At 39.1% G+C, this 14357-nt stretch overlaps 2 protein-coding genes across 5 annotated transcripts; one reads left to right on the forward strand and one right to left on the reverse strand.

The window, feature by feature from the left end:
* Positions 1-671: 671 nt before the first annotated feature.
* mrpl14 (mitochondrial ribosomal protein L14) lies at positions 672-2785 on the forward strand. 4 transcript variants are annotated; one of them, XM_042502578.1, is made up of 3 exons: positions 672-734; positions 1132-1228; positions 2173-2785. In XM_042502578.1, exons 2-3 carry the CDS (start codon positions 1149-1151, stop codon positions 2537-2539), a joined length of 447 nt encoding a protein of 148 aa, XP_042358512.1. In that variant the 5' UTR covers positions 672-734; positions 1132-1148; the 3' UTR covers positions 2540-2785. The 4 variants fall into 4 exon arrangements, with proteins under 4 accessions (XP_042358512.1, XP_042358514.1, XP_042358511.1 ...); XM_042502580.1 differs by having other exon boundaries at positions 689-734; positions 1135-1228; XM_042502577.1 differs by lacking the exon at positions 672-734 and adding an exon at positions 824-927.
* An 84-nt stretch (positions 2786-2869) lies between these two features.
* On the reverse strand, positions 2870-14206 carry capn1a (calpain 1, (mu/I) large subunit a). The gene is made up of 23 exons (XM_042501896.1): positions 14106-14206; positions 12821-12838; positions 10452-10698; positions 9851-9920; positions 8733-8851; positions 8502-8635; positions 8224-8392; positions 7988-8071; positions 7811-7896; positions 7599-7673; positions 6431-6591; positions 6147-6316; positions 6015-6026; positions 5509-5720; positions 5370-5409; positions 5203-5268; positions 4972-5029; positions 4734-4798; positions 4556-4624; positions 4401-4479; positions 4186-4299; positions 4046-4104; positions 2870-3850 (listed from the first exon to the last, which is right to left on the reverse strand). Exons 3-23 carry the CDS (start codon positions 10695-10697, stop codon positions 3824-3826), a joined length of 2115 nt encoding a protein of 704 aa, XP_042357830.1. The 5' UTR covers position 10698; positions 12821-12838; positions 14106-14206; the 3' UTR covers positions 2870-3823.
* Between the last annotated feature and the right edge of the window lie 151 nt (positions 14207-14357).

Here is a 14357-nt window from a genome sequence, read left to right on the forward strand (position 1 = left end):
GTTCAAAATCTGGTCTGAGGTTCGCCCATCTCTTTTTGTCTCTTTTCATCTCAACAATTACAGCACTTGCATAAAAATACAACTACAACAAAAAAATCCCACCAACAATAATATTGTCATTCTCCACATCATGGCTTTTGAAAAATATTAAATGTATCCTGCAGTTGAATTGTTTGTCCAGTTTTCCTTCTCATAGAAAGTTAAACATCTACCCAAAGTATTCTGGTAAACATACAGTTATAAAAACAAATGGCAAATTGTTTCTTTTTTCTCATTTACAAAAGTGTCTTTTTTTCTGAATATATATGATGCAACATTTTAAAAGAAACCTCTTTAACTAGTTATTAAGACTAAATTTTTCCCCAACAAGGAAAACTTTCTGCCAGTTAATAAGCAAAGCCCAAGAGGATCTTACCGGGGCAGAATTACAGCTTGTGTGTAGTATCTAATGTATATATTTTAGCATTTAATCTCTCAGAAGCAGCAGCAACCCCTTTGGCAAAGCAGCAAAAAGTATTACATGTTGTTCGGGCAAAACTGGTTTGCTGATTTTGGAGAGGAGTTCATTATACGCCAGAATCTTACTTTGTATTAACAAATTGTCTGATCTATATACCACTGTCCAACTTCTATACTCTTCTATTTCTATGTTTTCCCCGGCGCGTGTGTATGACGTCCCAGAAAGTAGCAAATAAGCTAACTGTGGTCGCTAGCCACTTTTACGGTTTCTTCAGGTACTGTAGCTTTCACGAGCACACATAATTGACATTTAACAGCATTTGTTTAACAGCTGTCATACTTAAGTTGTAGTTATTCGTTTCTTATATGCTCATGCATGTTGTGTTTAAAAGCTAGCTCGGCTATAGGCGGATGGTCGCGTGTTGTTGACGCTACACTTTTGACATTGGCATGAAGCGTGAAACACGGGTAACATCAACGAGATACACGCTTTACACCTAAAACCTGACACCTTTATCATAATTATCCATGTATATGTGTATCTGGGGCAAAGGCTATAATCCGAAATAAATCAGCTCTGTTATTAGAAGTCGTCCTGTTGCCATGTGATGTTTACCTAATGCTAGCGACACCATTAGCTGATTAGCTGCTAACCATAACTTGTGTTTCCAGCAGTGATAGCGGCAATCATGGCTCTCTCCCTGCTTCCACGAGCACTTACCGGGCTCCTCGTAGAGTCATCGTCCAGTGTTCATCAGAGGACTTTTAGGTGAGACATTTTCCTGTCAATCTAACGAAATCAATTAATCATTTGCTGACAGAGTCACTAATAAAGCAGAGGTGTGCTTCAGCGTAGCCGAGTCATTTAGTAAAGTCCCCTTCCAATAAAATAGGTTTGATTATTGTAGCTTCTCATGGGTGTTTTTCTTTCATTATGCAGAATAATGCATAAGCAGAAGGCTTTTTTTTAACGTTTACTTGATATAAAATCTAGATGGTAGTGCTCTTTTGAGACGGGTGGATGTTCTTACTACGCCCATGGCATGTACCAGCCTGATTTGATTACTTCACACCTTTTTTGGGAAGCCAGTCATGCATCAATATATCGCATAAACATGTGTGATGTAAAAAACCTTAAGCCTCCAGTACACATAAACTGAGAACGGACTTTTCAGTGAAACAGCTGTTAAATGTTAAATAAATCATACTTGCATATTTAAAACATTTCTGCAGGGGAACTTTATTGTCAGTGCTGTGTATCAATAGGGGCTGAAAAATTAGTTTGACATTGTCAGTCCACACAAATAACATCAGTAAAGTCAACATGGATGCTCTCAGCAGTTACTTTGATTTCTCTCAGTCCTGGTTGCATGGTAGAGCTGTACTAAGGCCATCAAAAATTAGGCTGGTGCTAGATATTAAGGTGGACTGAAGCCAAATTATTTCATTTATCAGCTGACTACAACAGTAGAGGGTGTGTCTCTGTACCCATGACATAATTGTATTTTAATTTTGTGATTTCACTTTACATTACACTTTATTCACTGTGTATGGAGCAGTGTAAAGCATGTCTCCACATGACATGATCACCAATAACTTGTAAATTCCTCTCAAGGATTAACTTGTTCAGGATTTCTACAAAAAGAGGAAGACTGCTGAGTGATTAGTCTCTTGAGAACAGCTGTAAATCAATTTGCTTTTTTGTCTTGACAGTGTATCTGCTGTTGCAGCAGCCATTCAGAAGATGACAAGAGTGCGTGTGGTGGACAACAGCACTCTCGGAACTGCACCATATCACCGTGCACCGAGAGTGATCCATGTCTACAACAAGAATGGTATAGGAAAAGTTGGTGACAAGGTGTTGCTTGCAATTAAAGGACAAAAGAAGAAAGCACTAATCGTTGGACACAAAATGCCTGGGCAGCGTATGAATCCACGCTTTGATTCGAACAATGTTGTCCTGATTGAAGAGAATGGAAACCCTACAGGAACAAGAATTAGGGTCCCTATACCCACACATTTACGTAAAGTGGAGGGAGATTACTCTAAAGTCCTTGCAATTGCTAGTTCATTTGTGTAATTGCAGCTTCATTCAGCTAATATTTTTGATATTTGTGCCGTATATTTCACATTGGCTGGGAGTAAATGAACATATTGCTTGTGTGTGTTTTTGTTTTCTGTAAACTCTAAAGGAGCATACACCAGTGCAGACCCAATTCTGTAGTCTGTTATGTAATGTATGTAATAGACTCAAGTCTTTCTCTACATGTTTGACATTTTACTGAGGCCTTTCTGTGCTTACAATAAACATAACCTTTACCTTAAAGGCGTGGCATAGGAGTCTGTGTTCAGTTTAAGTAGCCAAATCTGGGTCAAAGTCATGTTTTCATGAACAAACAGAAAGCATGACTCATGAGGGAAATATTTATTGAAGGCACAACATACATTCACAACACAAAACACATGACTGGCATATTTGTAATAGCTGTTTAACATTGTGGTGTCATGTGTGAAGGCATTTAGTATCGTGATCCCTGTAAATGTCACTTGAGTAGACTGAAATACAGTATTTCTCACCATTGTGAGGCAACTTCAGTAGCAGATTCTCTAAAATCTCAGTGCAAAGTGAAAAAAATTAGTAAAACTAAAAATTCAGTTGCTTGACTTCAATTAAAGAAAAAGATTAACGTAATATATAAACAGGCTTGTATCAAATACCAAAACATTAAAAAAAAAAAAAATCATTGACATTACATCAAGTCTGTACTGCCATCTACTGGTGCAAGAATGAAACGACACTGAGGTGATCATTTCCTGTTAAATATCCTTTTGTTCTCAGGCAATTAAAAAAGAAACGATTGCAGAATGATTAAGAGAAACTATAAGACTTCACCTTTTAATGCATTAACAGTAACAGACTAATTCAGATTTCTTTTGTGTTCCTTAGCAAAACAACTTTTACTGAGATTTTGAAATAATATGAGCAGTGACACTTAGCAAATCAGCTGACATTAATACAAACAGCAAAACTAAACTAAACCTACAATCCACATTACAAGCTAGTGATTTTTGTCATGCTCAGACTCATGCTGTTTTAACAGAGACGACACATCTAAGTGGCACAGTGACTGCTTCATAATGTAGGTTTGCATAGTTTCTAAAATTCGACAGGGAGACACTTGGCTTGATTGGACTTTGGTTTCCCGTTTAGACGGTTATTTGACTACTTTATGTACGCTGAGGTGGGATGTGTAAAAGGATCATTGGGTGGCTAAGGCCGAGGGGTCTTCAGTTCTCCGGGTTCGTGGCACTCTGCAGGCACTACACCTTTGCTCTACACCTCGCTCCAACAAATATGCCCTCTTCAACCACACATTGTCAGGTAAAGCCACTGGAAATATGTGAAATAAGGTTAGATGCCTGCCTTTGCTTTGTCTGTTAACATACTTTGTAAACATCTGTGTTTAAAGGTGCTGTATAAATATTTTATTTTTGTTATTATTTTTTTTATTATTATTATTATTATTATTTTATAGGGACAGAAAAGACAAAATGTGTTGAGATTTTCTTTGTAAACTGAACTCACCTCTGTTACATTCATCTCAGCCTCTCCTGATCCCTCCTTGTCGAGCTGCTTGAAAGACCCTGTTAAGGTTTCACAATGAACAGTTAAGAGTCTGCAAACATACAGCATACATAAAAAACAACAGCTGTTGCAATACTCACTGAACATGGCTTCGAGCTTGACCAAGCAGCATATGAAGTTGTCGAAGTCAACCATCTCATCCTCTGCATACCGCGCTACCAGAATCTGGTTCAGTCTGTTATTCAGTTTAAAACCTGCACAGAACAAACATAAAAATAAAAGAAAGCTTTACACTTCTTTTTTATGAGTTAGCATACAGTCCATTTTCTGGAAATCATAATCAAGAGCATTATACCTGCTGCCTCCACAGCGAGACGCATCTCATATGAGCTCATTGCTCCTGACTTGTCGAGGTCAAAATCTCTAAAAATGACCTGGGAGACGCAGATAGAAATATGAAAAGGGATACAGATCATTGGAATCCTTTCTCATTCTTTTATTTGTCCTTACCAGCCACTTTCTGATCTTATTCCAGAGGATCTGAAACTCCACCAGCCCTAAACGTGCACTCCCATCTTTCTGGTAAGCAAAGTGTCAAGAGGTGAAACAACAGAATTTTAGCGTTTCTATTAAAAATCCTTGTTATTATGTTTTTGATCTATTCATGGCTGATAACTCAAGAGGATACGTCCATCAGGTTGACCATGGTCCTGCATGAGTCTGTACTGAAGCCATCTGTCTTCAGATCTTTGTCTGAAATAGCAAAAACACTCATCTAAAACAGTCTGTATGACAAAGACTCAGTCATACAGATGGGTGGTGTTCACTGTACAGTGGAATCTAATACATTAGTGGGAGATTTGTTACCAATATGTAAAATTTCCAGAAGCTATTAATTGTTGACTAAAAATAAATAGGAAACTCACGGCGGGAGATGACTCTGTTTAGAATGGTCTTCAGCTCGTGAATAGAAATCTCCATGTCCTGGAGACAGAGAAAAGACAAAGAATGACTTTCCTGACTATATTTTCCTACCATAATAAAGGTGATAACATTTTAGACGTTACATCTTTAGAAATGATCTAAAATGCTGATGAAAATACAAAAAGCAAACAAAGATGCAAAACATAAAGACAGATGTGTTTTTCAAAACTTACCTCTCCTGCTAGCTGAGCGAACATGGACTTGAAAGAGTCGTCAATGTCGTCTTCGGTTATTTCATCCTGTAGGAAATCATAGATATGATAGGAAATGGATTACAATCGGGGTTATATCCTGCTATTCGTAAAATATTTTAAGTACATTTTCTGTTACTGATACATACCTCATCATCTAAATCAGCAGAGATTTCATCATCCAGTTCTCTGCAATGGATAAAAAATATCATGAGATTGAATGTTTGCGCAATACAAATACATAAACTGGGGTTAATATGATGAATACAGATGCAGAAGATCACTTACTCTGTTTCTGATTGCTTCTCAGTAAAGACTCTGAGGACAAAGTCAGCCTCCTTGCTGGGCTCAAAGGTGGAGGGGACGATGAGGTACTCTCCAGGCGGCAGACGGAGCCGTGTGCTCACCTCTCTCAGGTTGATGAAGGTCTCTGAGCGAGCGCACGATGAATGTGACAAAAAGAAGTTTTTCTTCAAATGGACATTCTGGCAGCCTCTGTACTAAGGGCAGAAGGAAACACAGCATGGGTTGAGACTTAGTTGTGTGTTTTTAGGTCCATTTAATTTCAATCACAAATATTTTGGACTACTTTTTTTTAACGTCTAACTGCATTTCAATTAAACCTGGAATGGAGGGAAATGCCCCTTAAAGCTCTGACTACACCTCTGATAAGCAATACTGTAAAATATACATCTTTCATAGTAACTGGCCTAAAACATGAAACATCAACAGTATGGTTGTGTTCTAAATTGTTTGGCATAGTAAAAAGTGGTAGTAATTAATGCTCTGCTTACCTCTTCTGGGATCTGCACAAAAGAAGACGAGGGAGAAAAACATAAATGAGCTGAGGCAAGCTTTTAAAAATAATGTAATACAACCATAAGAAAAGCAAAGGGACAATACTGATTTTCCATCTCTCTTCTCACCTCATAGAGAGCAAAGCCAATGGTGTGCATGTCCTGACCATGGCGCCTATATCTGCGGCGGTCCTTCTGCATGAGAGCTACTAAAAAACTGCACGCCACCTCATCGTCCTCTGGGTCGTCATCCTCCTCCAGCAATGTGATCTTGTACTGAGGGTTGATCCAGAATGTGTCTACACAGACGGTGCATTTGTGTTAGCCTGTTTCACACGGTATCTAATTTAAGTCAATGTGTAGACTTTTACATAACAGGCATTTGTCTTTGTGACGGTGCAGTTTGGACTCACTGGGATGGTTCCTGCAGCCTCCAGCGGTGCTGCCTCTCCTCCACGTGCCGTAAAACTTGATGGTGTTCCAGTGGCTGAGACTATCATCACTCAGAGCATCAGGAGTCAAGTTACAGATCTCTAACCGGGAAAACTGCCTCTTGAATTCACTGAAGGACATCCTGGAGGATCAAAATAAAGTTCTGCTTTAGAAACATGAATCCAGCTTTTAATAAAGAATGTTTCTAATGAGGAGGAGCATCACACACAGCTCTATATATATATCATGTATCATGTGGATGGTTATTGTGGGGATCAAAACAAACAGACCAGCTGCACTCACATTTACATTTTCTTATTTACGTGGGCAAAATAAAAACAAACGTGAATCAGCTCAAAGCCATCACCAGCGTTCATTTTGTTTTGGCCATGTTAAATAAAAATACTTATCTTTTCACACATATAGAATATGTAGATATACGTATATCCCCAAGACCTGTAAACATAATCTGATGTATATAGTTGGTGGCATTCCCCTTTAATACATAACAGACAAATAAGAGAGGGGGATCAATCTTCTAATGTATTTTTATATTTTTTCAACATCATGGCCCTGTCTGCTGAAGCACAACTTTTCTCCGATAGAGAAGCACTTCTCAACATCGGTAAAGGTTGTGTGGGTTTGGACTGAATGCAGCAGACCAAGAGAGGATCCCCACAAATGGCATACGCCAAGCAGACAGTCAGACCAGAGGGAAGAAACGAAACCGAAAGTGCAGGACAAAGAGAGGGAGGAGAGCCATCATCAGGGCGAGGCTGGCCCTACTTGGACCGAGAGTTGTTCCTCTGCCAAGCCTTCTTCTGGCTAATGTCTGGTCGCAGGAGTATAAATTGGATGAGATGTGATTAAGGCTCACTCAGCAACGGGAGATTAGAGACTGCTCTGTGCACATGTTCACAGAGACAGGGTTAACCCCTAACATCCCGGATCAAGCTGTTGCACTGGATGGGCAGACCTTGTTAAGAGCAATAAGGACACAAGACTCTGATGCAAATTGTTGTTGTTTTTGTTTGAATTTAAATGTTGTTTAAAAAACAACAAATCTACCCTCTGTCTTCTTCCTCTACCATAAAATACCTACAGTACACAAAACTGCCATACAGTACTGCAAAGCCTTGGACATCTTACCAAAACTCGCCATCTTCCATCTTCAGATGCAGGTCTTCCCGTTCTGAAGGGTCAATCTCATCCCATTCAGGAGAACTACACACAACAAGGCAATCAGGCAGGAATTAACATTCAGTATGAGATATAACATTCATAAAGGAAGAAATTAACCCATCAAAAGAGGGAGATTATTTAAGTACACAGGGATATTTAATATGCTTTGACTCACTCACTTGTCACTCCAGGCTCCAGTCCACTCCACCTGACCCCAAGGGTTGCGTATTCGGATCAGGCGTTCCATGTTGCCGCGGAAATCAACCTAAAAAACACACAAAGTTATTGGCAGCTTATTATTAAAATTATTCATACTAGTAATCTATTAAGAACAACAGAGTCATATACAGACAGACCTCCTTCAGTCCAGTAACTGAGTAGGCGTGGCCCTTCACAAGCTTCTTGAATGTAACAGCCTCCATGTCGAAGGCACTGGTGATCTGTAATAACATGAAAGCACGATTACTGCATCCGAATATGAATTGTCTGGTACAGAAATAAATAGAAGTGCTTTTAATGTTATTGGCTTTCTCAAGATGCTGCAACATTGATCTGCATGCCTTGGTGCTGTGCCAATGTATGCAGCACTTACATCAATGGAGCAGCCCAGCAGAGAGCCTCTCTCCAAGGCTTTTGCAATTATCCTGTACAGATCTCTGGGAGCACTGCGGAGCTCGTACATCTCAGACACACCTCCTGTGAAGTCCTCAAACCCTTCAGTGGTGCTTCCTCCTGACAGAGCCTCATAGGAGCCATTCAGCCTGATACCAACCACACATGTCATTAACAGCAGCACTGCAGAATGTGATTTACAATTTCCTACTAAGTACTCAAGTTAAATAATTTAGCAACTGGGCTTTCAATACCCACTTGGCATACGCCTTCTCCAACAGTGCACTCCAGAATTCATTGCCCTCTGCAGAATGGACAAACATAAGCTCCCCATCCTTGACAGGCAGTCTGTCATCTATCACAACATCCACCCACTCGCCGAACTGCCAGAACTGCAACACAGAGCAATAATCAGCGACTCCATCAATCTAAATTGCTTGCTGTACAGATGATGGGAAATGGACAACGTGGTGGATGTTCGTACAGTACCTGAAAGTGGAAGATTCCAGCGTAGTCGTCTTGGAAGGACTGCCCATGTGGGACAACACGATGAAGAAGCTTCTCATTCAGGGTGAGAGAGCCGATGGCTGCTAAGAGCCAGCAGTCACCTGCAATTGAGAGGAAGTATTTAACAATGTTTGTCTAATTCTGTCTATTTTTTATGGCCAGATTTAACCTTTTGAAACCTGAACAAATTGGCTTGATTTCTTTTGAAAATATGGAAAAAAAAGCAATGAGCAACTTATCAAGAAATAAGCACAAAATTAGTGAAAAGTTTCAAGAAAATGATGTGAAATTAGCAATAAATAAATAAAAAGAAAAAAAGAAAGAAAGAAAGAAAGAAAGAAAGAAAGAAAGGAAAAAGTACAATAATAGGAAATGACCTGGAAAAAAGTGGTAAGATAAAATAACATATATGAATAATAAAATAAAGATTTTTTTGTAACCTAATTTTAAAATTATATAATTACAATAATTATATAGTTGATTAATTAATTAATAGTCTTGATATATGACATTGTAATTTCATAATTTTCTGATGACTCTCTACCCCTCTCCTGTTTTTTGGCTAATTTTCAGGTCCTTTTCTTATCACCTTTTACTAAATGAATTACTAACTAAATTACAATTTGCAGAACGGTTCATGCCAAGCAGCCAATTGCTTTTTTCTCTCATGTTTTTGAAAGAAATCATACCACATTTCAAAGGTATTAATACTTGCTGAAAGGTGCCTTTTTAAGGGTTAAAGGTTTTTAAGGGTTAAAGCTCCCATATTATGATCACTTTTACGTTCATGTTTGTTTCAAGGTTTCTGAAAACATCTTTGTATGCTTTAATTGAAAAACAACACAAAAAACCCCATTATTTTTATATTGTCTGCCTGAAATTCAAAGGGCCCCAATCTTTGTTTCAAGTCTGAAACAGTCTATATAGTGCATTTGTGACATCACAGCTTCACAGAAATCCTGAGTAAAGGAAATCCCACGTAAAGGAACAGTTTACCTTTTACAGTACTTATATAGCACCTTCACCTGCTTATATTTAAAAAATACATGGAAATCTTACATTTTACTATATGGGACCTTTTAAAATTAACAAGGGCTCACCCAGCGCTCCCTGACAGATGTCCGTCCTGGTGGCACCGTCCACAATGAACTGAGGGTCGTCTGTCAGTTCCTATGGAGAAATAAAATGTCTGAATGAAGACATTCAACTTGATCAAACACTCAGAATTCAGACTAATCGCACATTTTTCAATCTACTTTAAAGCCGCGTCATTGAACGTTGAAACCATTGCTATTATTGCATCTATGCGTCAACTTCCTGTGTTTTAATGAACGCTGTAAACAAATGTCAGAGTGAGGGAGTAGACAGGGAATGCCATGTGATGCCAACAGCTGCAGTGGTCTGAGAAGCTCCTGTCCCTACTTGTCCCAATTCTGTCTGAGTTTGCAGACATGAAATAACACTGTGTCATATGATATGTTGTTTATATATTTTTCTCTGTTGAGCTTCTGACAACACCAGCAAGACTCAGAAACACATGCCCGTTGTGAAATATTACATGAGTGGCAATCCAGAGAATAATATGTCCAGATTTATGTCTGGAGTCTTTTCATGTGTATATGGTGTATGAAACGTGTCTAATATCCTGTGTCCTATTTATATTAAATACATCAGTTTTATGCATTACTAGTAACCCCTCACCGTGGGCCTTTTCCACTCCACATCCCTAGTTTTGGAGGAATAAGGGGCAAGCTCCTTGAAGCCCAGGGATGGAGGCTCAGCAGGGAAACAGGGGTCTTCAAACAGGCAGCCCGACTCCACACATTCCTGCTTCAGTGCCTCGTAGTCCTGGTTGGAGAATTTCACAGCCTGATCCTTGGAGCCCATGCCTTCTGCCCGCAGCCTGTTGGCCTGTATGGTTGCAGATATCCCTCCAAACGGATACATACTGGCATGAGATAAAAATATGGCACTGGGTGGGTATGCATGGTGCTGTCTAAAAATAGCAGAGAACTAATCGGCAGCACACTCTTGTGTAAGGGTTACAGCACAGCAATCAGATGAAGGCGCGTGTGTAAAAAAATAACATTTATACTAGTGAAAAAGATTGTTGTTTTTTTTCTGGTGATTGGATTGAATGTACCTTCAACGGATTAGTCAGACCCCATGTGGTTAAAGATATACTATGCAGGATTTTCCTTAACCCTTTGGAACCTAGAGCGACTTCATTTTTCTTGTTCTGCTTTCAGACACCTTACACAAGTAATTAAACCTTTGAATGCTGAGCAAATTGGTGCGATGTCTTTCCAAAACATGGGAAAAAAGGCAATAAGCAGCTTGGCAGGAAATGTTCCACAAAGTGCAAGAAATTAGTACATTTAGAAAATTATTTTTAAAAGAAGCTGGAGAAAATTGTTTTGGGAAAATGTCTAGGAAAATATGTCAAGGGAAAAATGAAAAAAGCTAGAACGAAAAAATATGTGTATTATTTTCATGATTACATATTTGAAACTGTGTCACTGAATAATATTTTTTTCTTTTTTTCTTACTTTTCACCAAGTCGGACTTGCCTTGTTTTCATTTTGTCGTTTTTTTAAAAAAAAAAAAAAATTAAAAATTCATGTAGTTTTCTGGATTTTTTTTTTTTTTTTTTTTACTAATTTCTTGCTAATTTTGGGGTCATTTCTTATTTCATTACTCACTGGCATCTTTTCATGTTTTTGCAAGAAATAACTTCAACTTGCTCAGGTTTCAAAGGATTTAAAGACAAAAAAATGTATAGACTTAATTACTCTCAATAATCATTCATGGCCCATTATAAGGGTGTGACAGTGTATTTATCTCCAGAGACCCTGCTGTCTAACTGTATTTTCCTATTTTCTAATTATTTTGCTTTGTTTAGGACTTTTCGGGTACATCATGCAGTTGAGATCGAGACTGAAAGGTCCCAAAGTCAGATTTACATGTCTTTAAAAATGATAAAGCAGGTTAATGGTACTATATAAATACTGTGGAGGCATCAAAACACTCAATGTCATGTCAGAGAAATGCACAGCGTCTGTATTCAGAAATATTTGCTTTAAAATGAGCTGTCAGGACTTCGTGAAGTTGTGATGTCACAAGTACACTGTATAAAGGTGGAAAGTGCTGCCACGATGCCAATACAGTCATTCCTCGGCTGCAATGACGGTGCAGAGACGCAGAGAGTGCAGATGTGAAAGACCCAGAAACACCGACCAATCAGAGCACACTGGGCTTTTTCAGGATGAGTACATAACCAGACAGGCACTAAAACTGAGCTTTCAGACAGATGGTGAATACAGTTACATTCAGATAGATCATAAAAAAATAATGAAATAATCGTGAAAAATAATGTGGTTTTTGAACATTAAAAGCATGTAAAAAATTTCTGGTCAATACCCAAAATACAAGTATGTATCTGAAAATGAGCATGACATGGGACCTTTAATAAAAAAAAAAAAAAAGGTGCCAAATTGAAGCAGCACGCATCCCAGAGGAGGGTACAAAAATTATGGACACAGGTCCGAAAAATCCCACACAAATATAGTAAGAGGAAACGCAGAGCGGGCAAAGCTGCTTCCACAACAAGAGTGAATCAGGGGGTGATTTTCACTTTCGGCAGTGATTCCATTTGCAAACAGTATCTAAAAAAATCCTGCATAGCATACCTTTAAACTTTTCTCAGAGTGGTGGGGGTGCGTTGGCAGGACCTGTAAACTCAGTATTCCTAATGTTGTAGCTACAGCCCTACGAAAGTAAATTCTGCAACTAAATAATTCAGATCCTTAATAGAAATGTACTGGAATTTTTATTTTTTTTAAATCCAACTCACTTTACCAAGTCAATAGTATGTGAAATCAATGTAAAAGTGCTGCGATGGAAACTTCAGTTAGACGCTGATATACATAAAAGCCCAGCAGAGAATTTATGGACATAAGAAAATCGATCAGAAGTAAAGTGATTACTGAGGAATGTGAGACAAGACACCACCTTAAACACAACAAACCCAGGAATAACAAAAGAACTTGAAACATGAAGAAATATGATACCTTGTCTGTATAGGCAGGCTGAGAGGGGAAATGAGACAAAAAAAGAGGGAGAGAAAGGTCATTAACTCAAGTTTTGGCATTGGGAAAGATAAAGTGTTTTTTCTTTCAAATAATTTGGATTGCACTGAGTATGAGAAGCTTGCACAGCCCTAATGGACTTTTGTGTTTGCCACTCAGCAGGGTGTTTTTGTCTCCTTCCTGAATGCACTTGTTGTAGTTTTTTATGCATTTTTCAGAGACTTTCACAACTTTTAGTCAAGTCTCCAGGGAGGATATAAAAGCTTTGAGAGGAAACTAAGAGTTAAAAACAAAAAAACTAAGAAGTCATCAGATTTAATGCTGTTACCCAGCTATTCCTTTCTGAATTTGTGCCACAAAAACCAGGACAGTAAATGATCACTTCAACACTCAGCTCTACTGGAAAGGAATCTTAATGAGCTCAGTTCAGTAAACAGTCCATTGAAAGTAAAAGTGGAAACTTGGATGGAGCTGCAGTGGTGAGGGAACAGAGAATCTATGAGATAACAGGATTTAGTTTAGTTTTTATAATGAGTTGGACGGAAAAAAAAGTGTTGCTGTGGAAAAACAGGCTTTGCTTTTCATAGAAACAATTCTGCAGGCGAGGTAATTGTTTGTAGTGACAGCCCCCCGGCCCTGAGGCCCCCCATGCCCTTAGAGTCTGCAGGAATGTCCCCCTGCTCTGTCTAACTGCTAAAGAGAGACTACTGCTGGCTAATGACCAAAAGGATATCTCTATTTTTCTCCCCAATGGGCTCTGAAAAGCTGATCCATGCATTCCTGTAATGATGTCATCTATAGGACTTTAACCTAAACAATGCCCTTAAACAACCAACAGCCTCTGTGTCAAAACAGTGTGGGGTCCCCTCTGTAATGCTGCACATATGTCGGCTGCAATGTGAAATCACAGGCCTGGTTGTTACTATGGAAAAGTCTCAGCGTGTCAGATATGTAATGCAGACTGTTTACAGCACCTGTTCAATAGCACAAGCAGGCCTGTGATTTTTATGGCCTGCAGCCTGCTTCAAATACTGCAGGAAACAATAGATCCTTTACAAAACTCACTCCAACACTGCATCTGAATTAAATCTGAGGGCCTAAATATAACAGCTGTGAGGACTATTATTAGTGCTACAGCGTACAGTGTATTAAATCCAACAAACCGCACGATTGCCTGCACTATAATAAAACCACAAGGCACCGTTACCTCAAACTGGCTAATTCAACACATTCAATGACATGAAAGAAATGAAGCGATTACACTCACCACCGCTTTAAAGGCAATTTAAGGCTCCTTCTGAATAGGTCTGATAGAGGCGATCGTGTAAATCTGTGGAAAGGGGGCAGTGGTTTGGTAGTCTGGAGCGCAGGTCCAGGTCCAGCCCTCTCCGCTGTACACACTGCAGGAAAGACCAGCCCCTGCAGGAGGAGGGGCCACTGCTCACACCCGGCACCGCACACACACGGCCGCTAGAGGTGCTCCAGTTAGTGGTGATGATCAAATCAAACGCATGCCTTT

Source organism: Plectropomus leopardus, chromosome 15 (genome assembly GCF_008729295.1).
Source record: "Plectropomus leopardus isolate mb chromosome 15, YSFRI_Pleo_2.0, whole genome shotgun sequence".
Classification (NCBI taxonomy): domain Eukaryota; kingdom Metazoa; phylum Chordata; class Actinopteri; order Perciformes; family Serranidae; genus Plectropomus; species Plectropomus leopardus.